The sequence below is a fragment of the Podarcis erhardii genome (genome assembly GCF_964252035.2).
Source record: "Podarcis erhardii genome assembly, chromosome: 11".
Classification (NCBI taxonomy): domain Eukaryota; kingdom Metazoa; phylum Chordata; class Lepidosauria; order Squamata; family Lacertidae; genus Podarcis; species Podarcis erhardii.
Window position 1 is genome coordinate 55,446,258 of NC_138501.1, and position 27,706 is coordinate 55,473,963.

Below are 27,706 nucleotides of genomic sequence, written 5' to 3' on the forward strand. Positions count from 1 at the left end.
AGGCTGAAGTCAAAGGAAGTTACTACTGCTCTCTCAGGCCCGAAAACAAGGAATTTCTGCCAAAGGAGGGAAAAGGGGAGCTGTTTTTAGTTCTCTGTTGGGAGCCACCTAGAGTGGCTGGGGATACCCAGCCAGATGGGCGGGGTATAAATAGTATTATTATTATTACCCCTGATGGAAACTGTAATGCAGCGACATTTGAAGGGCACCAAATTGGCTCTCCCTGCTCTCAGCTGATTATTAATACACACAAAAGCTGCTGTGTAAAGAAACGCCTGAGCAGTTGGGGACTGTGATGCCCGTTTCCCCACTAGTCAGGGTCCTTTGGCTACCCTACTAGTGTGACAGAGCCACAAAGGGCCTTGGCAACATCTAGCTCCGGTGGTCACATTCCTGCCAAAAAAGGAAGGCTTTGGTGCAATGGCAAAATGTCCCCAAAGAGGAGTCCTTAGGTAGGAAGTTTGAAAGCCAGGGCAAAGTGACAAAGAAGACCTTCTCCTGCATTGGCGCATTTCAAAGGCGATTATACTCACTCTAATGTGTGGGATGCCATTGAAATGTATTTGGAGATTGCAACTGGCCCAGAATGCAGTAGTCAGGCAAGAGTTCTAAAACGCAATAGGCTGAAGTTCTGTTTTTTACATTTAAAGCTCTAATGGTCTGGCACCAGGATATTTGAAGGACCATCTCCTATTTAACACCATATATGCACTGAAGCGATCTTTGGAGACCCTGTTCTGGGTCTTCCATGCAGTAGGCTGCTGTGTGGGACACAGCCTTCTCAGCAGTGGCACCTACATTGGGCAGGACCGGCGAGGGCAGAGCCGAGCTTGTGATGAGGGTAAAAGCCCTTCTTGCAAAGGAGAGCTGTTCCTTTCTACATGATTTTGTGGCTTTGTGATCTTTTGAGGACGAGGAGGGCAAATGCAGAGAGGGAGAGGCAGCCATGGCTTATAGCTAGGATAGCTAGATGGGCCTCCTTGGACAGAGGCAGTCTACCTCTGGATACCAGTTACAAACAAGCAGGGGAGGGCCCTTGGCTGCTTGTGGGGCTTCTCGGAAGCAGCAGTTGGTGGTTGATGATGAAGATTGACCAGTGCAGGAAACGGGAAGCTGTGATCCAGCAGGGCTGCTCTAAGGCTCCAACAGAAAACGAGTGAAAGAGACCCATTCTCCTGGCGCAGATGGGAAGAACCGCCCTACAAGATTCATCTTGGGAAAGTTCCATTCAGGGGCAACTGCTGAGATTACTCTGAAGACAACAGGCCAGTGCCTGACTGACGCCCAGGCTCCGGGCCGCTCTTTGGGGTCTTGTGAGGAGGGTCGTCTTGACGTTAAACGGAGGCCGGAGAGTATTGCAAGCACAAAATGAAGACACACTCCCATTTCCAAACACACATTTATAGAATTTTCTTTTTTTTAAAAAAAAAAGAGAGAGAAAGTATCTGGTACAGTCCTTTCTATCTTTTTTCTTCTTCAATATAAATATTTTCAAGTGTCTACAATGGTTGCCCCTCTCCCCTCCTCCTTCCTGTTTCGTCACGGGAGCAGGACGTGGGAGGAGACGCAACGCAGGGCCAGTTCGGAGGGCGAGGCGAAGTTGCCCTCTCCTCCTCCTGCTCCTCAAAGACCAAAATCCTTCACAGAAGCAAGGCTTCCTTTCTCCTTTGTGAAATGGTGCAAATCGCCCCTGCGCCACCCCCCTCCCACCCGCCTGGCAGGGGCCTCAAGGTGATTGCAAAGGCAGCATTTTTGACCCCCAGCCCACCCCCAAGAACCCCCTAACAAAAAAACCCAATACAGGGAAACTGCCATGCAGGAGTCCCAAAACAACTTCAACTCGGCTCCTCTACACCCCACCCACCCATGGCAACGTCATCAAGTTTGGCACCGTGTATGTCTTCAACCTGAGGTGGGCATGGAGGTGGTCTCGGCTCAAGACATGGAGACACAGCAGCGAGCCACACTCACTGTCTCCCCACCTTCAAAACACAGCTTCTCCCAAGACGCCCCTCCTGCATTCTGCCTCTTGGAAACCCCCCAGGCGGACCAGGTGTCATGATGCCAGGAGCCGGGTCCTTTCACGGTCTTCTGCCTGCGCCAAGCCCTCGGCCAGCTGGGCAAGATCCGGGGACTGCCGAGTCTCGTGCATCAGGCAAAAGGCAGGGGAGAGCAGGTGTGGGCTGATGCCCTAGAGAAAGGGCAGGGAGCCTGGCCCCCAGGAGGAAGGAATCCCGGAACGCGAAGGAAGCCCCGTGGGGTGCAAATGACGGCTTGCTCTCTCCCCCCACCACACACAGCTGCTCTTCGCAGGTTCAAGTGCAAAGCTGGGAGCCCCCACCGTCCCCAGCGCGTCCGCGACTCCATCCTCTGCTTGCCAATGTGAGCCATTTCCGCTCAGGTGGCGGCCCGTGAAGCAGATGGAGGCCTCTGCCTGGATGGTCAAGGCTGCATCTTCCGTCTTCCTTCCCTCCCGCCCCCTCATGACCCTTTCAGTGCTTCGTACTTCCAACACACACACACACACACACACACACACACACACACACGTCTCACCCTGCCCTCCACTCAGATGGCCCCAAATCTTAATGTCAGAGCCCCAGCCCCTCTTTGTCTCTCCCCACCCCACCCCTGTTTCAACGCCACCCTGCCCCTCCTTCGGCCAGCCCCTTCCTTCAGTTCCTCCTGCCCCCCAACCCCTGCCAAACCGCACAGGGCACCACAACTAGACTTTGAGAAGCACTGCATTTGAGATCCAGGCTGGGCGCAGGCCTCTCTCTTGAGGCAGACAAAAAAACTATGAGCCCAGTTCATCTTTCGCACTCAGGACCCTTCCTCTTCCTTCTTCATCTGCCAAAGCCCTTTTGGCTCCGGGTGGGGTTCTCCCCACGTCCATCCGTCCTCCCTCAGGCTCGGGGGGAGTAGCAGGGGTTGCGTGGGAGTTCGGTGAAGGACTTCAGTTCGTAGGGGATCCCCGAATCAATCTCAATCGACTTGCGGGAAAAGAGCAGGCGGATGTTGTCGTGCAGGTAAATCTTCCCCGACTTGGAGCTGTGGAACCTGGGAAGCGGAGGAGCCACGTTTCAGAGGTTAGGAACCTGGAGCACCATAAGGAGAGCCTGCAGCTGGATCAGGCCAGGGGCCCATCTAGTCCGGCATCACCAGATTCCTCAAGGAGAAACCCATAAGCAGGATCTGAGCATGAGAGCAACTCTCTCCGCCTGAGATTTCCAGCAACTGGGATTCAGAAGCACGGCTGCCTCCAGCTGTGGGGGCAGAGCAGAGCCTTCCTGGCTTGTAGGCATCCAAAGCCCTCTCCCCTATGAATTGGGGGGGGGCAGACTGCTTAGCTTGAGGAACAAAGGCACTATAGCCCAAGTGGGGTAAGACATTGGCAGGGAGGGGAGGAGAACCTACGGAGCTGATTTAGCAAGATGGCATTCGATCCACTCGAGTGGACCGGCTTTGATGGGGCGGCGGGGGGAGGCGGTCTGCAGGAGAAGGGTCAGATCCAGCACTTAAAGGTGCTTGGGCCCAGCCTGGATGGTGTGCTAAGCTTCAATCTGCTGGGGCAAACCATTTTCTCCTGAAAGGGGAGGCAGAGGAGAGGTCACTTGGTTCCTACATCAAGTATCCCTACACAAAAGACATGACAGAATCAGGATCTCCAATGAGGCGACATGTGGGAAGATTCAGGCTAGAAACAAGAAAGAATTTCTTCATGCAGTGCAGAGTTAAACTGCGGAACTCCCTCCCACAGGAAGCAGCGATGGCCACCAACTTGGGCAGCCTTAAAAGAGGATTGGAATGGCTACTTCGCTCGATGGCTGCAGGCAGTGATGCTTCCAAATTCCAGTTTCTGGAATCTCTTGTGCTCAAATCCTACTTGCCGTTTCCCCATTAGGGCATCTTGTTGGCCACTGTGAGAACAGGAGCCTGGGCTAGAGGAGCCCTGTCACTCTTCTTAAAGTGGCCATACATATGTGAAATACATTTCCTTGTGATCTTTTAAGGAAAATGGGGCACAAAAATGTCACTGCCCAAGACAGCTTTTCCCCTAGAGCAGGGGTCAGCAAACTAAGGCCCACAGGCTGGATCAGGCCCACCTGGGTGGTAAATCTGGCCCGTGCCCCAAAGCTGGAACCTGCCGTGAAGCTGAGACTCCCAGTGATGGTGACGGGAGGAAGAGGCCAGGCGGCAGCGGCGGCTGTGCCACTCAATTGCCACACCTGATTTACCTTGGCGCAGCGCGGGGACGTCTCTGCCAATCAAACACCGTGCCTGGTTTACTTCAGCGGCGTTTGGTTGGCAGAGATTGGCTCCTCCTGCCTCGCCACCTCTGGAAGCCCCTGCCAGGTTCCACCTGCGCCACCAGGAGATGTCGCGTATCGGCAAATAGCCACATCCTGCCCTGCCTCTGGATGCACGGACACTAAGAGCCCTAAAGACGCGCTTACTCGCAAGTAAGCCGCAATCATTTCAAGGCCACTTGTTCAGTGCCTGAAGAACCGCTCAAGCCCACTGAGATGAAATGCGCTATGGATCGCGCCCCTGGGAAGGTAAGCGCAGTGGCTGCCCCCCCTTGCCACTCCTCTGGCACACCACAAGGTCTGAGGGATAGCGGACCGGCCCGTGGCTTAAAAAAATTGCCGTCCCCTGCCCTAGAGACTGCCAGGATCAGGCACCGTTTGACTGCCATGCCTGGGGTGGCGGGGGGGGGGGAGCAAGGAGCAGCCTCCCCACCTCCAAGGCAACTGGGGGAAACAGCCCCATGCAAATATTTAGGTGGCAGCAGCCCCAGATAAAGCCAGGACTCCCAAAACACTCACATTGCATTTGTATTATTTTTTGTGTAGGACTTTCAGAAATCACCGTAAACCTTCCAGTTGGGGTTCCTGCACTGCTGGGGGGGTGGACTGGATGACCCTCGGGGTTCCTCCCAAAGCTACGCTTCTAAGATTCTATGCTTGGGCCCAGAAGCAAAAGCCCTAAGCGGTTAAGGGGTGATATGATAGCCATGTTCAAATATATAAAAGGATGTCACATAGAGGAGGGAGAAAGGTTGTTTTCTGCTGCTCCAGAGAAGCGGACACGGAGCAATGGTTCCAAACTACAAGAAAGAAGATTCCTCCTAAACATTAGGAAGAACTTCCTGACAGTAAGAGCTGTTTGACAGTGGAATTTGCTGCCAAGGAGTGTGGTGGAGTCTCCTTCTTTGGAGGTCTTTAAGCAGAGGCTTGACAACCATATGTCAGGAGTGCTCTGATGGTGTTTCCTGCTTGGCAGGGGGTTGGACTCGGTGGCCCTTGGGGTCTCTTCCAACTCTAGGATTCTATGATTCTATGATCTCGTGTTTGGGCGTGTAGATGGATAGTCCTGCCAGGACTGGACTAGGGTGGCCCAGGAAGGGCCCAGGGACCCCAGACGGCCAGCCCCACGGCCAGCTCTTCCTCACCTCAGGTGCATCAGGTAGCAGAGGACTCTTCTGGGTCCCTCGCTCTGGGCTGGGCCGGGGCCTTGCTCCACCTCCTCGTCAACGGGAACCAGGAAGATGCGATGGCGCAGGAAGGTGACGTGGTTGGCGGGCATGTCGTGGAAGTCGTAGGTCACCAGGAACATCTTTACCACCGTCTTGTTGGGGTTGAATAAGGTCTGCAAGAGGGGAGGCCGTCACGGAGGCGGGGGAGAGCAGCTGCCCCACGGAGGGGTCTCTGGGCTCCCCACCCCCAAACCTTAGGCCACCTCCCTGCTCCCCTCTCTCTTCGCATGCACAGCTCAGGAGCCAAGCTGCCCACCTGCCCACCTCTGCCACTCACCACTTGGATGGTGCCCGTTTTGGGGATGCTGTAGCCCTTCTTCCCCAAGGATTCCAAATCAATGACTCCCTGGAGCAGAGAGAGAAGGTTAGGGGCTCAGGGGGGCGCAGAGGATGGTAGGAGGGACAGGGAAGGGGCACCCAGGTAAGGGCAGTGGAATAACGCTCACTTTGCAGACTGGGAAGCCACAATCCCTGGGAGGGGCGCTGTGGGCAATGGAAAGGGCAGTTCCACTGGGCAGCGGCCAGTGCAGAGCATTTCGTGGCCACTTGGACCACAGCAGAAACGCTGGACCAGCTAAGACCTTTCCATAGATAGATAGATTAAAGATTTCTTAGTTTACAAAAATACGTGCGTTGTCTCTTTATTCAAGTTGTGTTTTCTACAGATGTTTCATTTGTTGCAAGACATTCGTGTTGCATATAGTATTAGGTTAGGTAGAAAAGGAGAGAGGGGAATGGTATTTGGGGTGGGGTCAGGTGGCAATGCTTCTATTCTACTTAGTGTATGTGTGGGGTTTTGTGTCAGCATCACTTGTGTGGGTCTCCTTACTATTCACTTGTGGTATTTCTTTGGTGATGAGAGAGGTTGTGGGTGGCCAAGGGGGTGGTTGGTTGTCTTTGGTTGGCTGTAGTGAGATTTGTTTTCATGTGTGAGTGGGGTGGGTGTGGGTGTTTTGGATCAGGTTAGCCAGATTGATTCGAATGCAGTTGGTGGATTTTTGTCGTTGTCTTCTTGGGCTGTGTACCATATTTTTCGCACCATAGGACGCACTTTTCCCCTCCTAAATAGCAAGGGAAAATGTGTGTGCATCCTATGGAGCGAATGCAGGGGGGAGGCAGGCGGGAAAAGCCCCCAAAGGCCGCACAAAAGCTTCGTGCGCTCTTGCGGGCTATTCCCCAGGAGGGAGAAGGGACTGACTGGCCGCATCAGTCCCTTCTCCCTCCTCGGGGAAAAGCCCCCAAGAGTGGCGCCCTCTTTAAAGGCTGAGAGGCTCCTGCAGGCTTTTCTACGAGGTGGGGGAATCCCCCCACCTCCCAGAAAAGCCAGGAGAAGCCGCGCAGCCCTTTAAAGAGCGTGCGACTTCTGCGGGAGGTGGGGGAAGCTGCAGCAGATTCCCTCCTCCCGGGCTCCCTTTGAAGCGGCAATGTGGGATGGGAGCAGCTTACACTCGTGTAAGCAGCTCCTCTCCCACTTTCCTGCTTCAAAGCAACTACGGAGGAGGGAAGGAAGGGGACCATGGATCCTCCCCTGCTGACGGCTGCAGCGGATTCCCTCCTCCTGGGCTCCCTTTGAAGCAGCAAAGTGGGAGGGGAGCAGCTTACACTCGTGTAAGCAGCTCCTCTCCCTCTTTCCTGCTTCAAAGTGGAGGGAATCCACTGCAGTTGCGAGCAGAGGATCCATGGCTCCGCTTCCTTCCCTCGAAGCAGGGTGTGGGGGTGCAGGGGGGAAAGACGGCAGGAAATAGATGCCGGGCAGGAAGACACAACCACACTTTGACCACTGGAAAGTCCCCCTCAGCCTCCCCAGATTTCCACTGAGGCGGCCAGGCTAATCTCGATGGCCATAAGTCTGGCTCAGCATTATTAACTGGACTTAGATAAGCCATGGTTCCCCTTCCTACCCTCCTCTGAGGCTCGATTTAAAGCAGAAAAGCGGACAGGAGCCGCCCGCTTTGCCGCTTTAAATAGTTTAGTGCAACATTTTATTCAGAATATTTTTTCCCGTATTTTCCTCCTCTAAAAACTAGGTGCGCCCTATGGTCAGGTGCGCCCTATGGAGCGAAAAATACGGTATGTGATCAAGGGGAGCCATACCGGGCTGAAGGCATCTTCTTCTGTTTGTCCCTGTGTCAGTTCAGTTTGTTGGTTAGTTTTTCTCGTAAGGCTGTTTCCCATACTATTTGGTACCATTGGTCCAGGCTTACTCCTGACAGGTCTCTCCAGTGGCTATGATGTTTCTGGCTGCTGAGAATAGGTGGGTTATGAGCTCTTTGTGGTGTGAGTGGCCATTATTGTCTTGGACGATGTTTATTTAGTAGGGCCAATTTTGGGGTTATTTCTAATACTTGCTTGGATATTTTACTTATTTCTCGTATGACTGTTGTCCAGAATAGTTGGGTATTGGGGCACTCCCACCACATGTGGAGGTATGTGCCTGTGGAGGTGCACCCTCTCCAGCATTTTGGTGAGGATCCTGGGAGTATTAGTGTTAGTTTTCTTGGTGTTAGGTACCACCTGTATGTGATTTTCAGAGTGAGTTCTTTTCTTTTAGCTGAGATGGATTCAAAGGGACGTTTAGACCACATTCTAGTCCCTTGGGTGAGGCTAATCTCATAGCCTGTGTCATCCTCCCACTGTTTTTTGATAGCGTCATGGGGGGGGGCCTTGTGGGATTTTGGAGTAGTATTTGTATATTGTGGATACCATCTGTTTGCCGTGTCCCTTTGTTGTTAGGAGGAGGTTTTCGAAGGTTGTCAGGGGCCTAGTTGATGCTAATTTTACAACTGGATGGCAGTTAAGGAGGCATGTAATTGGTGGTGTGTCAGCCCCTAGTTTGTCTTGTATTTCTTATGTCAAAGTGGGTTTGTTATTTTTGTAGAGGTCTGCTATACGGTATAAGTCTTTGCCTTGCCAGGTTTTTATCTGGAGGTTTTGTGCTGCATGGAGGAATAACGGGTGGTAACCCAGGGGAACTAGTGGAGATGGGGTTGGGGACAGTTTGCCTGCTTCTTCCTTCCATGCTTTAAGCGTGGCCTGTGTGAACCTGTTTAGCGTTGTGGGGATTTTCCTTAGTTTGTTTCGGAGGAATGGATTTGCTGTGGTGGGGGTATTTCAGAATATGTCTCTCTCCAGGTGTACCCATTGTTTTGTCTCGTCTTCTAGAATGTATGGGATTTAATACACAATTTATAAAGACAATGTTAAAATGATAAGAAATAACAATAATTAATATAAAGAACTTATATGAAGATATAACAAAAAAAGGAGGAAAAGTCACTATGTATAAAACCAGAAGAGGAAGTTGAGGGAAGTTGGGGGGGGGGGGGGAATTTTGGGAAATGTGTTTTGTTTTTTCTATTTCGATGATTTGAAATGTTAACATGATAAAAATAAAAAATCTAATAACAATTTAAACAAAATAAATAAATGAATAGAATGTATGGGGTTTCCCAGCCAGGTTCATTTATGACCAACCAGGGGCGGTCAATGCTACCCCATTGCCCCCGTGGGTCTGTCCACTGTCCACTGAAGTCAGCCCCTGCCATGCCACTAGCCCCCAAAGTCCCTTCCCAAAGCCCCCACCCCACCCAACCCCCACCCCACCCCCAGGGCACCTACCAGGAAGGGCGAAGGGGCGCTGTGCTCCGCTATGTCGAAATAGGTGACTTCCACAGGGAGTGTGGCATGCTGCGGGCAGTAGGAGCCGCTGGCCCCGATCTCCGCCGTGAAGCCCTCGATCCGGCCGGCCGGCGGGAAGCGCCCCTTCAGGATGGACTCCTGTGCAGGGAGGAAAGAGGGTGGGTGGGCCAGCCAGGCAGCAGGGGAAGGGAATGGGCTCCCACCCAACACACAAAGGGGCCTCCCATCTCATCTCCAACCCCCCTTTTATCATGCAACTCAGCCATGCGGGCAAAGGGCTCTTTAACCCTTCCCTCCCCAGTGCAAACAGCAAGAGCAGCTCAGGCACCTGCATAATAATAATAATAATAATAATAATAATAATAATAATATCTGACTGGATTGCACAGCGGCTCTTGACAGCATCCACACTAGAGGCCAGGAAAGGGTGTCTAGGATCCCTTTGCCTGGCCATCACAGAGGCCAAAAGGGGCCACGTCATGCTGAAGCCTCTTTACACGGGCGGGGGCAGGGGGGGCGGACATGTCCTGGATGGCCCTCTGTCCTAGATGCTTCAGTTGAGATTCGGGGATTGAAGGGGGTTGGACTAGATGACCCCTGGGTCCCTCCCAACTCTGTGATTCTCCGTTTCCATGTCCAGAGTGCCCTTTGCCCAGGACTCAGCTCTCCCAGGGCCACATAAAGGGTGGAGGCAACACCCCCTGCCCCTCCAGCCCCACCCCCCGGGGCAGACGGAGCCAGTCTCCCCATGGAAGAGGTGCCTCTCTACCCTCCTCAATCCCGGGCGCCCCAGAGGAAGCGCTCCCTCGCACCCAGAGCCTCCCAGCCGCCGTTACCTCAAAGGTCCCCAGCAGGGCGCGGCTGGTGGAGGTGGTGGCCCAGGGGGTGGCGCTGGGGGGCCTGCAGCCCGCTGGGCTCCTGGGCAGGCTGCTGCGCAGATGTCTCCTGTTGGGGGCAGAAGGTCGGGGGGGTCAGTTTGAGCAGAGGCCCCCCACGCCCGGCCCACCCCGGAGACCTGCCAGAGCAAAGCTCCCAGGCAGCATCTCCAGAGAGCTGGGGGGGGGAGGGCGACCCCTCCCTCTGCCAGGGAGACAGCCAAGGGCACAAGGGCAAGGCTGCCAGCCCAGGGCACCCAAACAGGGAAGGCCCAAGAGCCCCCCTCCCAGTCCAGCAACTCTGGCGGCCACCGGGGGGGGGTCACTGACTGTGGGGGGAGCCGAAAGGGAACGCAGGGGGGGCACTTACTGTTTGAGGCGCAGCCTGGCCTTCAGCTGGCAGCTGGCAGGACCGCTGGTGGCTGAGCCCTGGGGGGTTGGGGTGGGGGGTGAGGAGACACAAAGGGGAAGCGGGAGGTTAGAGGCTAGACCCCCAAATGCAGCAAAGGAGCCTGGTGGCCCGAACTGCAAAGCAATGGCAGCTTGGGCACATTTGACCCGTGCAATAACAGCTCCGCCTTTGCAGGCCAACAGGTTGGAATTCCACTGGTTAAGCCACAAGAAGGGGAGAGAGCTTGAAGGCTCTTTTTGTGCCAGGAAAACCCTCCTGTGCTGGGGGCAGGGGGTGCAACGCTGGCTCCAGAAGGGTAGAGATGCTCACGCTGGGGCAACTGGAGAAGACGTGTTTTTGCATCTCCCCAGGAGCCTTGGGACTGAACCCCCATGTAGGATGCGGTCGCACCGAACTCTCGAAAAGCAGATCCCACAAAGCGACCGTCATCTGGTCCCCACAAGACCCGCCGTGCAGGCAGCCGGCCCGGGAACTGCATGCGCACGCTCATTCCCTCACACGGACAGGCCCCAGAGGTGAGGTGTCTGAGCCACCTGCACCCTCTATTCCATATGCCTGCCTGGGACCCCCCCGCCTGCCCACCAAGCCCCAAAGGACCCCCCCATCAGTGGGGTTCCATTCCCGCCACCCCGCAGCAACAGCTCAGCCTTCCTGCCTGCTCTTCTCTCGGGGGGAGAAGCCTCTGCAGTGACTTCCTGGAAGTGTCCCCCGAGAGGGTCCTCTGGAGCCAGTGTGCCTGGAGGAGGTGGGCATTGGTGGGCGGGAGAGGGGAGCCAAGCCTGGGGGTGGGCAGCTGCCAGGGAGAGACCCAGTGCCCAGGTCAGAGGCAGGGTGCCTGCCTGCTCCCACAGAGCCAGCCAGTGGCTGGGCTCTTCCAGAGAGAGGCCGGCGGGTCACATGCTCAGTGACCAGGCAGTGACCTCCGTGGCAGAGAGAGGGGGAAAGGGCAGGGGCCAGCAGCTCTGCTCCAGGGGATGAGGCATCACAAGGCATCCCTTGTGCCAAAGGGCTTCACGCCCCATGGCACAACCCTCGGCTCAGAGCTCAGCCTTGACATGCTGGAGGCAGATGGAAAAGAGGCATCTGCAGAAGGCCCTTTCCTCCCTCCGCACATCTGGGCGTGGGAGTCTCCTCTCTTGCAGAGCTTCGCCACCGCAGCCCCCCACCCCTGTCACCCTGCCCTCCTTGGCAGGGGCCCCACAACCACCACAATGGCCTCCCCAACCCCTCAAGCAAGGAAGGAGCCCCCAAGACAGGCTGGCAGGTTAAAGGAAGCCTGTCTTAGTCCAGGCCAGCCTTTCTCCACCTGTAGGTCCCCAGATGTTGTTGAACTACAACTCCCATCACCCCTAGCTAGCAAGGCCAGAGCTCAGGGATGATGGGAGTTGTAGTCCAACTGAAGGAATGGGTTTCCCAAACCCCAAACTGACTGTGCAGGCAGTTTGAAACTGCACCAAAATCCCTATTTTTCCTTAGCTAAAATGCTTTAACTTGAGCTCTGGAGCCAAAACCCAGCTGGTCCCCATCTGGGGACCCACAGGTTGAGAACCGCTGGTCTAGGCTTTTGGGGGTGAAACAGGGTTCTCTCTCCCTTCCCTCTGGCCTCACCTGGGCAGACACTGAACTGACTTGACTGGCAAGGCGAAACTCACTTTACCAAAGGCTGCAAATACAAGACGCCTCAGGACCAGCATTCACATTTCTAGGTACCCGCCGACGTCTCCAGTCTTCGCAACTCAGGAATAGCAGGCAAGGGCCAGAGAAAATCCTTTGCAGAGACTGAGAGACGACCAAACGAGGCCCTGCTCCTCACTGGGAAACAAACTATTGTCCGCAACATTTCCTTGGTGACATTTTGTAGGTTTCAATCTTTTTACTCTATTCTATCGTGGATTTAACTTTTTGCATGCTTCAAATCACGGTTGCAAATCTCCCCAGCGATCCTTTCATTGTTCTATCTTTTCCATAAACCACTTTGAGGTTTCTTCCTATGACCGATTGGCGTATAAAATAAATACATTCATACCTTGGTTCACAAATGCCTTGCGACTCAAACATTTTGGCTCCCGAACGCCACAAACCCAGAAGTGAGTGTTCCGGTTTGCGAATGTTCTTTGGAACCCGAGCATCTGACACGAATTCCACAGCTTCCGATTGGCTGCAGGAAGCTCCTGCAGCCAATCGGAAGCCGTGCCTTGGTTTTCAAACATTTTCGGAAGTCGGACGGACTTCTGGAACGGATTCCGTCCAAGAACCAAGGTACGACTGTATATAAAATATATGAAATAAATAATACCACAGAAGCTTGGTCCTTTACCAAAAAGCTGCAACCTTCCTCCCCCGACCCCCACAAAGGGGGGAGCTCACACCTAACCCAGCCCCCCCCAAAGCAAAGCTAAATCTCACCTTGGCCACCGGCAGCAGGTGGTTCCAGAAAGGGGCGCCCTTGGCATCGGTGCTGCGGCAGGAGGCTGGCACGGGGGGGCAGGGCGGGGACCTCTTCTTCTTCTTCCGGGCAGGGGGGCGCCCCTCGTCCTCAGAGCCCCCCGCCTCGGCCGCCCCCTCCGCCGAGGAGGGCAGCAACTTCCGCTTCGCCGGGCAGCAGCCGGCCCCTACGCCAAGGAGCCCGCAGCCGGGGTGTGGAGTCTTTTCGGCAGAGCCCAGCCCGTTGGCATCCAAGCCTTGAGCGGCTGGCGGAGTGCCGGGCTCTAGGTGCCCTCCGGGTGCCCCTAGGGGCACGTCCCCCAGCTGGGGCTGATGTGCAAGGTTGTGCAAGCCAGGGCCCAGGAGGCGGTTGGGGCCAGAGGGCCCCTGGTCCCTGGGGCCCCCGTTCTCCTCCTGCCCCCCGGCGGGGCCAGGGTCCGGCGAGGTGGGGGCGCAGCCTCTCTTCGCCGTGTGCAAAGTGTCGCAAGGGGTGTGCGGGGCCTGTGCTGGGGTGGCCCCTCGTGCCCTGGGGGGGCTGCTCTCGGGGCGGTGCTCCACCACCCGCAGGCCGCTGTGGGAGAAGTGCTGGGCAGCACCCCCCAGGGAGAGCTCGTCCACCAGCAGCCCATCCTCAATGTCGTCGTCCCCCTCCTCCCAGCGGCCCCTCTTGGCGTCCCACTCGGCCCCCTCCGGCCCCCGCTGGGGCTCCGGGCAGGGGCGCTTGATGGGCTGCCTCCCGGGGGCCCTCTGTTCCGGAGGCGGGGAGCAGCCGGCTGGTGGGGAGAAGATGGAGACCTGGTAGACCTTCTGGCAGGCGAGCTCCGGGGGGCTGCAGCCCATCAGGACCCCGCGGTGGCGGCGCCAGGGGAGGGGCCCTTCCTCCTCCTCCGCCTCCTCCTCTTCCTCCTGCTCCTCCTCCCGGCTGGTGCCTGCACTGCGCTCCTGGGGGAGGGCCGACTCTGCATTGATGTGCCGCATGGGGTGCGATGGGGCTGGGAAGGGTGCTAAAGTGCCGCGGGGCGTTTGGGAGCCTGGAGAAAGCCCCTGCTATGAAGTGTGCTTCATGGCCGCATCTGGAACGAGAAGAGAAGGCGGGTGAGGGGCAGCGCAAAAATAAAAGGCTCATGAACTCATGTGCAGCCTCAAGAAAGTGGAGAGATGCTGCCAGGATGCTTAGGAAAAGGCAACTTCCGCAGGACAGGTGGTGCTGTCTCCTCCTCCAGCCCTTGCCATACCTGACCAGGTAGAGACAAACTCTCCAGCTCTCCAGGGCAGGAGCTGTTTGGCGAAGGGGCACGGCAGCAAAGTCCTGAACCCCCCGCTGCAGCCCATTAGCCCAAGTGCCCCATGGGGGGGGGGGCAAGCCTTCCTCAAAGCAGCCGGGCACTCACCTCTCTGCAAAGGGTCCCTCGTCCTCCACCTGAGCGCCCTGGGCTCCCCCTCCAGCAGCAGGCGGTGGCTGGCGTAGCTGGCAGGCGAGATCTTCCACCCTGGCACTCCCCAGAAGCGGCGTGGCTGCCTGGGAATGGCTCCCACCATCACGGGCTGCGGCTCAAGTTCTGCCCCCTGGCCTCCTCAAAGTCCTCGTGGGCAAACAGGGCAACTCGGAAGCAGCAGTAGCAGTGGGGCTGCGGAGAAACAAACACAGAATCATCATCATCATTAATCATTTCATTTCTATACTGCTTTATATTTTGAAGGGGGGGAATCAAAGTGGTTTACAACACATTAAAACATCCAGTAAAACGGAAAAAGAAGGAACTTTTTATCACATGTGGTGGGAATGTAAGAAAGTGAAAAACTTCTGGGAAATGATATATAAGATATATAATGAGATGAAAAAGATGTTGAAATATACCGTATTTTTTGCTCTATAAGACACACTTTTTCCCTCCTAAATATTTTTTTTTCTTGTTTTCCTCCTCCAAAAACTAGGTGCGTCTTGTGGTGTGGTGCGTCTTATAGAGCGAAAAATACGGTGCATTTATTAAAAAACCAGTAGCATTTTTTACTTGGCATTGTAGGGGAGGATATTAATAAGACAGGATAATAAACTGTTTTTATATGCAATAATGGCAGCAAAAATAGAAGCAAGAAGAATTGCCAACTAAAGAATAATGGCAAATGAAATTAATGGACTATGCAGAATTAGATAAATTAACAGGAAGGATTCGAAACCTGCGGGATCAGAGATTCTTAGAAGATTGGAGTAAATATTTGAACTATTTGAAAAGCAATTGTAATAAACAGATTACGATAGTAGGACTGCAAGAAGTTCTGTCAGGAGGATTATATGAAATATTGCAAGGAAGACTGTGAAGAGATTAAAAGTAATTAAGAAATTAAGAAATGCAGAATAAGTGTTAAAGAACGGAAAATCTTCAGAGGTTGTTGACGGAAGTCTAAAATATTGTATAAGATAAGAAATATTAAATGACTGTTGGAAATGATACGTTGAAAATTAATAAAAATGTTTGTGTGTGTGTGTGTGTGTGTGTGTGTACAGTGGTACCTCGCAAGACGAAAAACGCGCAAGACGAAAAACGCGCAAGACGAAAGAGTTTTCCGTTTTTTGAGTCGTTCCACAAGACGAATTTCCCTATGGGCTTGCTTCGCAAGGCGAAACGTCTTGCGAGTTCTTGCGAGTTTGTTTCCTTTTTCTTAAAGCCGCTAAGCCGTTAATAGCCGTGCTTCGCAAGACGAAGAGACTCGCGGAACGGATTAATTTCGTCTTGCGAGGCACCACTGTGTGTGTGTGTGTGTGTGTGCGCGCGCGTGTGTGTGTATATATATACACACACACACACACACACACACACACTCACACTCACACATATATAAAACATCCAGTAAAACGATCCAGAAGAAAACAAATTCAAACTTCAAGGAAAATATTTCAGATGCTTCTCTAAGGGACATTTTGCTTCCCCCTATTTATTTCCCTACTTAATTGACAGAGCTGCCCCACAGCAGAAGGACTCCAGGAAGCCAGAGGGTCAGACTACGACCACTCCTTCACGACCTTGCAGTCGGTCGAAGCCTCTTCACCTGCCTTGCAGGGACGTTGTAGAGATTAACTGAGGAGGGGGCGAACCATGGACCCCTTGTAGAAAAAGGTGGGTCATATATGCAACCAATAAGCTCTTTTGCTGACCTGCCTAAGAAAGCTGGCGAGGCCAGCCAGGTGGAGATGTCAGTCGCAAGCCTGGCATCCAGAGGTCTCCACATGGTTGCAATTGGACCTGCACCAGGTGCGAAACACGCCTGCTGCCTGGGGAATTCTAGCACTGCTTAGGACTGTAAGCTTGTCTCTTCTAGGAGGCCAGGGTGGCTACCCCTGTTGCCCCCCCCAGGTTCTGTTGAATGACACACCCCACCCCTGCCACTGGCTAGTTGCTGCGGTGCGTGGAAGGGCCACGGGTCCCCAGTCCCTGCTCAGTGGGAAGCTCAGCAGAGACTCGCCCTGCAAGGCGGCATCATGCTGCAACCGCAGGCTGTTCATTCGCTCACTCACCAAACTCTCGCTCACATGGCCCTTAACTGTAAAATTTATGAGGATCTCCGCCCACAATTTCTAGACCATCTATGTATTCCAACATGGAAAACAGAGACGGAGGTTATGCGCTTCTTATTCCAGGGGAGAGACCAGGAGCTCACCAGAGCCAAGTTCCTCTATTTGATTTTTTGTCGGATCCGGCCCTTGCTGGGAACCCTCAGAGATGAGGCAGATTGCTCACCCCTTCTGCCCTTTGATGGGTGACTGTGCTGTTGGGGTGACGACGAGATCGCATGGGCCTATCTATTCTGAATGTATTCTGAATGTTCTTATGCGATGCCAATAAAGGTTACTTGACTTGCTAGCTCACCAGTTCCACAGGACCTTTCAAACGAAGAGCAGCAATGGCAGCAGGGGCCTTCTCCCATGGCACTCCGCCAGCGGCAGAGACCCCAGGAGCCCTCGATTCTGGCAGAGCACCTTCTTCAAGACCTGGGAGAAGCACACAGAGGACCAGGTGAGAGATGCACTCGTTGCCACGTGGCCCCTCAAAGGGCACAAAAATAATGCTTAATTATGCAATCATCCAATTCTCTCAAGTACCAAATAATATTTATTAGTTAAGGTGGGAGACACCTGACTTGCCAGTACATTGGTCCCTTGGTTCTCAAACTTAATCCATTCCAGAAGTCTGTTCCAAAACCAAAGCATTCCAAAACCAAGGCACTCTTTCCCATAGAAAGTAATGCAAAATGGATTAATCCGTTCCAGAGTTTTAAAAACAACCCCCCAAAACAGCAATTTACCACGAATTTCACTTTCTAACAAGACCACTGACCCATAAAATGAAAGCAATAAACCACGTACAGTCCATACCTCGGGTTACAGACGCTTCAGGTTGTGTTTTTTCAGGTTACGGATGCTCTGAAACCCGGAAGTACCAGAACGGGTTACTTCTGGGTTTCAGAGGTCGCACATACGCAGGAGCGCTGAATTGCAACTCGCGCATGCACAGACGCGCTGCTGTGGGTTGCGAACGCTGCGGATTGTGAACTTGCATCCCACACGGATCATGTGTGGGATTATTGTTAATTTGATTATTGTTAGCCGCCCTGAGCCCGGCTTCGGCTGGGGAGGGCGGGATATAAATAAAATTTATTATTATTATTATTATTATTATTATTATTATGTTCGCAACCCGAGCGTCCACTGTTCTGCAGTCACACAATCAATCAGTAGCCGAACTGGGTCACAAAAACAGTGTGAAAAAGAGTCACAAAAACGTAAAATATTAAAAACAGACAGACCTCAGTGTAACACTCAAAATGGAAGTGTGGAACTCAAATTGGAAGCGTAACATTCAAAACTGAGCATGTTCGGCTTCTGAAAAAAGTTTACAAACTCACTTCCGGGTTTGCAGTGTTTGGGTTCCAAGTTGTTTGAATACCAAGGTGTTTGAGAACCAAGGTACCGCTGTAGTACATGTGAGAAGGATCTTGGGGTCTTAGTGAAATGTGAGTCCACAGTGTGATGCAGCAGCAAAAAGAGCTAATACTATTCTAGGCTGCATCAACAGAAGTCTAGTGTCCAGACCAAGGGAAGTTATAGGGCCGTGAAACAAGATTTGGAATATTCTACGGGCCCTACCTTCAACTATGGAAGCCTGGCAGACTTGCTAAGAAGGAATATGACTACTGTTAGGTTGGAGCTCCCCCGAGATTTGTCTTTCAGCACCAAAGACTATCAAAAAGATCGGCAGAGGGGACATGAAAGAGAGCTAAGAGCCTCGGACTTAAGATCTCCGGGTTGATGGACTTTTATTGATAGAACTGTTGGTAGGGGCCGAGACCGGGGAGGGGAGTTGGTGAAAGAAAAATTGGGAATCTAAAGTGTATATCTTTTTTCTTTTCTTTTTTTCTTTTAATGAGAGATGGGAAAATCGTGGAACGGAATTTCTATGATCTCAGGGGAAACGTCTTAAGAGAATAAGTTCAGATATATAAGTTTTAAATGAGAAATAAGATTAAATAAAGTAAAAGTGGATGGCTAATTGGTAAAAGAGAGAATGGAAAATTACAGTATATTAAGATAAGTTATGAGGATAAAAACAAGGATGAAGGATTTGCTGAAATATCTATTTCTATTTGAAGTAGAATACAAAGAGGGGAGGTGTGAGGAGGTCAAGGAAAGAAGTTAAGAAAGGGAACTATATTAAGGTTGGGGTTTTTTTATTGTATTTTTTTTTCCTTCTTTTTTTCTTTTTGGCTGTTTTTTTTGCTTTTTTATCTCTTTATTTGACTTTTCTTTTGGATATGTTGTGTTTCTGTATTCTGTGTTCCTTTTTGTAAATTTTTTTTTGAAAATTTGAATAAATATTATTTGTGGGGGAAAGGGAAGTTATAGGGCCGTTCTATTCTGCCTTGGTCAGACCACACCTGGAATACTGTGTTCGGTTCTGGGCACCACAATTTAGGAAGGATATTGAGAAGCTGGGAGGTGTGCAGGGGAGAGGGGGCAACCAAGATGATCAAGGGGTCTAGAAGCCAAGCCTGATGAGGAACAGTTGGAAGAGCCGGGTATGTTTATCCAGGAAAGGAGGAGACTGAGAGGAGCCAGCGAAGAGGCCCAGGTGCATCCCACAAGCCGGGCCACTGGCTGAGCCAAACCTGCTCCCCCCGCAAGCAAGGGCCAAGCAGGAGAAAGAGGGAGAAAGAGGGGGCAGGGGCGTGGGAGCCACAAGCCCCACCACCGACCGCAGAGGGAAAGCAGGAGGCCTAGCGCCCCAAGGAGGAGCGAGTGGGAAAAGAATCTGTGCAATTCCAGGGGCTTGTGCAACACTTGGCAACAAGAGGGGGAGAGATGCTACTGAGGCCACTTTCCCGGGCTCTGCTTTCCTTGCACGGCAGGTTTAGGTGCTGCCCTCTTCCTCCTGTGGCATCTGTCCTCCCAGCAGCCCTTTCTCTACCCCCATCGTTCAGCCTGGACACAGAGGTCCTCCTCCGAGGGCTTCTGGTGGTTCCCTCCCTGCGAGAAGTGAGGTTGCAGGGAACCAGACAGAGGGCCTTCTCGGTGGTGGCACCCGCTCTGTGGAACTCCCTACCACCAGATGGCAAGGCAATAAACAACTATTTTACTTTTAAAAGACACCTGAAGGCGGCCCTGTTTAGGGAAGTTTTTAATGTCTGACGCTGCATTGTTTTTAATATTCGGTTGGAAGCCGCCCAGAGTGGCTGGGGAAACCCAGCCAGATGGGCAGGGTATAAATAATAAACTATTATTATTATTATTATTCTGAGCACAATGAAGCAGCAGGCTGGGGCGGCATCCCTTGAAGTATCTGAACTGGAAGAGCCGTGCCAGCCTCATGAGAGAAAGGAAGGAGGAACTGGTGGGACTCCTCGCCTCAAGATGAAGCAGGCAGACCTGAAGAGGAGGAGGAGGTGGTGGAGAGAACTGGAAAACCAGGACTACAGATGCCCCCAGGTTCCTCTAGCTGAGCAGGGATGGGTCAAAGTCCCGTGGGCAAGAGGCAGTGATGGGGCCCTGCCACCCACAATTCCCATTCCCCCCCGCTGCATTTGGCATGGGGGGAGAGGGGGCAGAAGAGGCATGGGGGGCCTGGGCTTGGCAGACCTCTCCTGGAGCCTTCTGCAAGCTCCAAATAGGGGCAGTGAGGCAGGAGAGAGGCTGCTGCCGCTGGCTCAGCGAGAACTGAATCCTTTCACAGGAGCCGAGGAGGATGCTGGAATCCCAAGGAAGAATGTAAAGCAGGGAGCAGAAAGAAGCCCAGGGCCCCAAACCAAGCAAGGAGACAGCGCTTTGGTTTCCAAATGTTTTGGAAGTCGAACGGACTTCCAGAACGGATTCTGTTCGATTTCCAAGGTACGACTGTATTTAAGGGGGGTTGGAATGACAAGCGCGAAACCACAGACAGGGAGGAAGCAGATGCATGGACAGGAAATGGCGCCCAAAGGCCAGCGCTGGAGCCACGGGGGCAAAACCAAAACCAATGTAAAAGGGAGCGTCACAAGTGCAGAGCCCACGAGGGTGGTCCAGAAGTGCCCCCCTTCCTCATGCCTCTCTGGGCTGTAAGTCCCCAGGCAGAATCCAGGAGACCCCAGCCCTGCTCCCCTACGTGGGGGAGAGGCCATGCCATTCATCTCAAGGCCAGGCGGTCCAATTCAGCCTTTGCCAACCAGTTGCTTGCCAGATGGGTTGGACTAGATGATCCTCAGGGTCCCCTCCAACTCTAGAAAAATCTATGATTCTATGTTTTGCATCACGGGAGTCCAGACCAACGGCAGGGCGCCAAGTTGGCAAAGGCTGAATCCAACAGACCCCTGCCTCTGGGGTGGGGCTGCCCCCCATCCTGATCGTCCCCCAGCTCCCCCCACAGAGGGCTCGAGCAAGCGAGCCAAGCCGCATCCCGAGGGGAAGGCAGTCCTCAGGCACTTTTAGGCAGGAAGTTCCTTCCGAAGCAAGTCTTTACCTTTCTCTTCCTGCAGAGGCACCCAGAGACCCACCAAGAGCCGGAGAGGGAGGCCTCTGCCCACGTTGGCACAAGTGCCAGGCAGGTAAAGACCCAAAGTTGTGGGTTATGCAAAGGGAGTTCCCAGGGTCCTTCCTGGGTCTCGCTCTGCTTGCTGCCCCCCTCCCAAATCACCTCCCCTGGACAGACACCCCCTCCCTCCCCATTCAGTCAGCTGTCACCATGGTGGTGGCTGAGCCAGCCAATGGGAGCACAGTATGTAAATCAGCCAAGAAAGCCAAACAACAAAAGGGGTGCAGGGGGGGGTCTCCTGCCAGTGCCTTCCTCCAGCCCTGCTGCCCCTGGAGACGCCACCGGGACAAGCCCAAATAGCCAATGCCAGGGTGCCAACAGGGAACAACTGGTCGCTCTACCCCACCTTCCTCTCTGAGAAGCTCAAGCTGGCATTCCTGGTCGTCATTTAATCCCCACAACAACCCTGTGACGGACGCCAGGCTGAGAGGCAGAGCGACTGGCGCCCAAGCTCACCCAGGGAGCTACAGGGCCAAGTGGGGATTTGAGCCCTGGACTCCACGGCCAACGCTCTAACCACTACACCACAGGGCCTCTCAAGCAGTCTCTTCAAGCAGCCAGGGGGACTCACAGCCAGGCCTGGAATCCCTCTCCCCTCTCCCCTCTCCCCGGATCAACAAGACAGGTCTTTCTCCTTCCCCAGCTATGGCTGAGGGGAATACAGAATGGTAGAGTTGGAAGGGACCCCTAAGGGTCATCCAGTCCAACCCCCCGAAAAGCAGGAGCCACAGCTAAAGCGTCTCTGGCAGATACCGTTACGTTCCCTCGAGCTGCAGCACCCATTCAGTCACACTTAAGCAAAGCTTGTTCTCTGCCCCTTTCTCTCTCTGTCACACACAGAGCAGAGACACAGCTCCCCTGGCTGCTTCTGACAGATAAGCCCCAGGAGCAGCTGTGGGTCGCTTCTCTGCCCCACAGCCATGCCCTTCTCTGCCACCCATGCTGGCACACAGAGAGGTGCCCATACAGCCTCCCTCCGCTGCTCAGTCTCCTATAATATGCAGTCGATGTTGCATTTTATGGTCAAAGGGCTTGACAGACTCAGCCCTGTGAGCTTCCACAACAGCCCTGCAAGGCAGGCTGCTGCTGCTATTCCCACATTGCAGATGAGGAAGAGAAATGGAGAATCTGAACTCGTTCCAAGCCCATCCCTCCAGCCCTTGATCCAGGACCCCCACACACACCCCCGGGGGCGAGCTCCAGGAAAGGACAGCGCCAGGCTAAGAACCGGCTGGTGTCAAGCCTGGGCAAACTTACCCCAGGAAATGGAGGCGAGGGAGTTGGCGGGGGAGGGGAGCAGGTGCCAGCGAGGCGGCAGGGAGGGGCCCAGGATGGCTTTGCAAGGCCTGGAGGAGCCTCACGGACACAGGGAAGCCAGAGTTTCCCTAACAGCCCCAACAACATGAAATGTGTAATGCACAACTCAGTTTGCAATTGTCACGCAAAGAAAGAGCGCTGCTTGGGGTGTTTCTACAAAGTGAAAGGAAGGTTGCGGACATTTTTCTTGGTTTTTACTCAATCTATACTGACAAAGGGACCAGCCAGGGTGAGAGGCGAAGGCAGCCACAGGCCCCAACCCGCAGGACACTCTGCATTTTCATTTTCATCCTTTGGCAGCTGCCAAATTGGGGTGGGGGACCACAAACACCTGAGAATAAAATTTTGGCAAACAAAGAATCAGTTTATATTATTTTAAATTCCCACTCAGCCGCAAAACATGCTTGGCGGCTACTGTATTGTCTCTCGGATGGATTTACTTCACAGTAAATTTACTTCTGCTGCAAAGATAGGATGGGTGGGGACAATATAGATCACCCTAGAATCGATTTTAAAAATAACAGAGCATTTTGCCTGGGCTTAGGAAGTTTGGAGTTCTCAACCTTATCATGCAGAAGCAGACAAAACATGTTTGTAGAGCGGGGGGGGGGGGGGGCCTCTGGAAGGAGCAGCCTCTGGAAGGAGCGACTCCATTACACAGCAATTAACCATTTCACTGGTGATTATTCCGCAGAAAGAGCAAATCTCTTCCAGAGTTTTATTTTTTGCCCACTCCCAATCTTTGCATGTTGGGCATAAGAACATAAGAGGCTTCTGGATGAGGCCCATCTGGCCCAGCATCCCGTTCTCACGGATGAGGCCAAGAAAACACCTCTTCTGGGATGTGAAGATGCTGTCAGCATCTCCTGCTCAGGATTCTCAGCATCTTGCATTGAGAGCCCAAAGGCAGGAAGGGAGCAGAGGCTCTTGGGTAAAAGAGAGCCCACCTTGCTTCATCCTGGGCCAGAGTGAGAAGGGAAGGTGGCCTGGCCATCAGCCGCAGAAGACAAACTGCACCCAAATCTGCTTCCCGACACATGAGGGGAGCAGCCGAGAACAAACTTCTCAAAGCAGCCAACAACCCATAACTGCATGTTGCAAACTGCTTCGATTTTTTAAAAAACGAAAAAGCGGCATATAAATATATTTATAAATACAATAAATATATCAACTGAGCAAAGGGGAGGAGCTTGAGCACCCCGGATTCAGAGAGGAACTTTGCGCTCCAGAACAAAATCCAGAAAAGCACAGCGGCTGCAGAAACCTTTGGACCCCACTGACACGCTGTGCTGATCGCTGAGAAGGCAGCTGTCCCTACAAAGCAGCCGAGGCCTTTCCTGGGAAAGTGGACAGGGAAAAGCTGCTCATGGGCAGCCTTGGAAGATGCAGGACAGAGAACAGAAAGTTCTTCTTCTTCATGTAGAGCATAGCTAAGCTGTGGAACTCAGCGCAGAGTTAAAGTGTGGCCTTTGAAAAGGACCAGACAAAGGCATGGAGATGAGGACTATTGGAAGATGATTTGCTCTGCTCTGCCTTCATGCCTCTGAATCCCAGTTTCTGGAAAACACAGTACAGTGGTGCCCCGCAAGACGAACGCCTCGCAAGACGGAAAACCCGCTAGACGAAAGGGTTTTCCGTTTTGGAGGCGCTTCGCAAAACGAATTTCCCTATGGGCTTGCTTCGCAAGACGAAATGTCTTGCGAGTTCCTGCGGGTTTTTTTCCCTTTCCCCCCCTTTTCCTAAGCCGCTAAGCCGCTTATCAGCTGATCCGCTAAAAGCCACTAAACCGCTAATAGCGCTAATCCGCTAAGCTGTCAATGGGCTTGCTTCGCAAGACGAAAAAACCGCTATACGAAGAGCCTCACAGAACGGATTAATTTCGTCTTGCGAGGCACCACAGTAGCAGAGAGTTGCTGTTGCAACAGGGGCTTCCCATGGGGGCACCTGGCTGGTCATTGTGGAAACAGGAGGCTGGACTAGGTGAGCCCCCTTTGCCTGGTCCAGGGCGGGGCCTGACTGACTCCAGCTGGCTGCAGAAGAGGCCAGAGACCGGCTCAGCTGTGAGCCCTGCAACACCTGCTCCCTAGCCTGGAAGCAACTTTCAAAATGTGCCAGGCGCCATGTGCATTTTGCATCTGGCTATCGGCCACTTGTGGTGAAAATGCCCAGGGGCCAGGATGGCACCTGACGTCTCCCCCATCTGGAGGTGTATCCCTGGGGATCCTTGAATCTTGACTGTTCTCACCCACTAGCAACACATCCTGTGCAATTCCATCGGCTATATTTTATCTGCAGAATCAGAATGAATGTCAGGAACCCAAAAGCCACATTGAAAAACACAACTTTCGAGCCGTCTGTCCCCAAAATAGAAAACTAGGCATTCCGTTTTGGTGACTGTAACCCGGGTTTAAGAAGTCATTTGGCGCCTGGCTTATAGATCCGAGCTTCTAACGCTGCCTGGAAGCGCAGGGCCTGGACTGACTCCAACTACAAAAGCTGCTGAGCAGAATCTTAGGCTGGGGAGTTATTTGGGGTTAGTTGTTGGGGGCGGGCTGTTGCTGCTGTTGCTGGGTGGTGTGTTGTTGTTTTTTCGTATATTTATTTTAGTTCTTCTTGTGATTTATGTGGAAACTGCTCACTCCGGTTATGCATTTTTTTAAAGGTTTTTTCATTGTTCATGACTACTTTAGCAGTTCTGCATTTTTCTCATGCTGGAAGCCGCCTTGAACATGGCTTGAAATGTGTTAAGGCGGCGTGCAAATAAAATTACGCCTCTTTGTAGTACACCCACACCCCGCGCGCATGATCACTGCCAGAGGGGAGTGCGGTCATGAGATCCCACCGCCTGCAGGCCGAGGGAGAAGTCGGGGCCGAGGGGAACCACGGCGGCGGTGAAGCAGCTTCCTGTCTCCACTTCTCAGCTGGGCCTCCTTGCTGACTCAAGAGCTGCCCGTGTCAGCCCCAGAGGACGCCTCTCTCCCGGCTGACTCACCTACTGCTGGGCTGCCACCAGAAATGCCACAGCTTCTTTGTGGCATCCAGCCAGCAAGGGCCCCGCCACAGCTTCCAGAACCAGCTCCAGGGGTGGAAGGGAGGCTGGCACTGCTGAAGCAGCTGGCTCCGAGGCCTGGAGCCCCGCCAGACAAGAGGGCAAGGCTGGGCGATAAGGACACCTTCCAGCTGGCGCAAAGGAAGCCTGCCTGCTTGCCCTACCAGCTCGGCTGCTTCAGATGCCCCCTGGCAGCCTCACCTGCCACGCAGGCCCCACGCCCTCCTCTGGGCAGCCCAGCTGGGGAGCAGGGAGGAGGAGGAGGAGGAGGGCAACGAGGTCCCTGCGAGCTGAGCCTGGGGGTTGAAAGGGGGCAAGAGGAGAGGAATTGCCAGGCAGGCCAGAGGCATTCCCAGCTGAGAGCTCCGGCCCAGACCTTTGCCAGGGTTGCACGGAGGCCCAAGAGGCCAGGAAGCCACTCTAGGGCTTGGCAGAGTAAAGAATCTCCCTGCCCCTGCCTGGCCACAATGCTACCCACCACAAGGTTCCTTAACAAACACCCACCCCGCTGCATCCTAAATTTATGCTGCTGTCACAGAATGCTAAACATCCAAGGGCCTGGTTATAGAGAAGCATTTTCGCCTGGCTCCTAAAGATATGTAACGAAGGTGCCAGGCAAGGCTCTCGGGGAAGACCATTGCACAAACGGGGAGCCACCACAGAAAAGACCCCTCCTTGTGTCCCTGCCCTCTGGACTTCTTGCAGCACAGCACTATAGAAAAACAACATGGAAAAGGTCCCAGCCCCAGAGAGCCTGCAAAATGAGATCAAAAAGGGGAGGGGAAAGAAAAGGAAGGAAGCAGCTCAGCTAACACAGGATGATGCTGAGCAATCCTCAAAACCCAGAAAGCCTATGGCTTCCTGAATTGGGTCCCTTGATTCTATGACCCTCACAGTCCCCTCTGAAGCCCTCCCTTGCTCCCATTCAGCCCTCCCCATTTCCTGATATTTCAGAATGTAAGTTCTTTGGGGGCAGAGACCTTCCTGCTTCTGCCACTGGGTAAAGGCCCCGCACCAACATATGCTGCTACTGCCAGCCCAGACAGACCCTGGGACCAAAAGTCCAGCACCAGCCACAAGCACAGCTGCCCCCCAGCCCCGCCCACCCTGGCAACAAAGGGGGCTGAGACAGCTCAGGAACCTGGAGCAATGAGTCACACCTGGGTGGCTGCTTTTGGGAAGCTGGTGCTGGCACCTGGCTTGTGAGCAAACCCTTGTCTCATCCCATCCAGGAGGGAATGGGCAGGACTGGGTCACACCTGGGCAGAGGCTGTGCCAACCCGAAACCTGCGCAGGATCTGAGCAGCAGAGCCGCCCCCTGCCAGACCCGGTTCTGCAACCTTGGCAGGCAGGAGGGGGGGGGCAGAGAGCAGGAGATTGGAGACAAAAGGGGTGCCTGCCCCCCCAAAAAATCAGGACTCTCAATGGGGTAGCCACAGGAAGGGGGGAGCACTGCCCTGAGATCTACGGGTATAGGGCAGTATTCAAATTTAATAAACAATTATTAATAAGAATAACCCAGCTTGAGTGGCTGAAAAGCACCCACAGCTGCGGCACAGCCTCCTTCCAGAGCCCCCACTGCACCAACCCTTATGGGGGGCTAGTCCCTTTACAACCCCCCTCAACCTTCCCCCTAAAACGACCGAGGCGCGCTTGCAGCCCTTCCCATGGGTGGTGGGGGAGAAGCAACAGTCTGCAAGTCCAGCTCAAAGCCCCCGATCTCGCGTGCGCCCCCTCCCCAAAAACCCTGCCAGATCTGTGGCAGCCCCGGGGCCTTTTTCCCCATCTAGGGAGGCGGCTCCGGTAGCCCCCCCCCCCGACACAGAACCATGCAAGGGGGGGGATGCAGTGACACGGAACCATACAAAGGACAGCGCCCCCCCCCCGTGCCATGTCGACGCTCGTCGGGGGAGGAGAGGGAGCCCCCCCCCACGAAGGCAGCCCTGGGAAGCCCCCTCCCCACCCGCCCGCCCGCCCTCCGCGGATACAAAGGCTGCGTCCCTGCTGGGGGGCGTCTTCCCAGGATCCCCCTTTGGGGGGCTGGGACGGGGCGGGGGGAGAGGCCCCTCGGGGCGGGCGGCCCGCGCTCACCTGGCAGCCCCCTCGGGGCGAGCCTGCTCCTGGTCCCGGCCTGGGGCAGCAGCAGCAGCAGCAGCCCCCCTGCAAGGGGTGACGACCCGGGAGCCCCCGGCCGCCGGCCTCCCGCCTGACTCCCCGCCGGGCTCCATTTCCTACCAGCTGCTCCGCCGCGCCCCGCCCCCGGCGCCCCATTGGACGGCCCGCCTGCCTCTCAGCCCCCGCCCCGCCCCGGGACCAAAGCCCCGCCCCCTCCAGTCCGCGCAGCCCCGACGGGCGCGATCCCTGGCAATGCGCCGCCCGCGGATGCGCAAGAGC

The 27,706-nt window shown here is 54.1% G+C and overlaps 2 protein-coding genes across 3 annotated transcripts in view; both read right to left on the bottom strand.

The window, feature by feature from the left end:
* PIGO (phosphatidylinositol glycan anchor biosynthesis class O) overlaps positions 1 to 27,706 on the bottom strand; it is a 114,431-nt gene that overhangs the window by 33,598 nt on the left and 53,127 nt on the right. The gene's annotated exons all lie outside the window — the stretch shown is intronic.
* On the bottom strand, positions 1,386 to 27,561 carry ATOSB (atos homolog B). Of its 2 annotated transcripts, none has more exons than XM_081881516.1 (10): positions 27,404 to 27,561; positions 16,756 to 16,877; positions 14,281 to 14,517; positions 12,872 to 13,962; positions 10,424 to 10,482; positions 10,015 to 10,123; positions 9,158 to 9,316; positions 5,817 to 5,885; positions 5,456 to 5,652; positions 1,386 to 3,060 (listed from the first exon to the last, which is right to left on the bottom strand). In XM_081881516.1, the coding sequence occupies exons 4-10, from the start codon at positions 13,865 to 13,867 to the stop codon at positions 2,907 to 2,909; spliced, it is 1,743 nt and encodes a 580-aa protein (XP_081737642.1). In that variant the 5' UTR covers positions 13,868 to 13,962; positions 14,281 to 14,517; positions 16,756 to 16,877; positions 27,404 to 27,561; the 3' UTR covers positions 1,386 to 2,906. The 2 variants fall into 2 exon arrangements, with proteins under 2 accessions (XP_081737642.1, XP_081737641.1); XM_081881515.1 differs by lacking the exon at positions 27,404 to 27,561 and adding an exon at positions 20,875 to 21,026.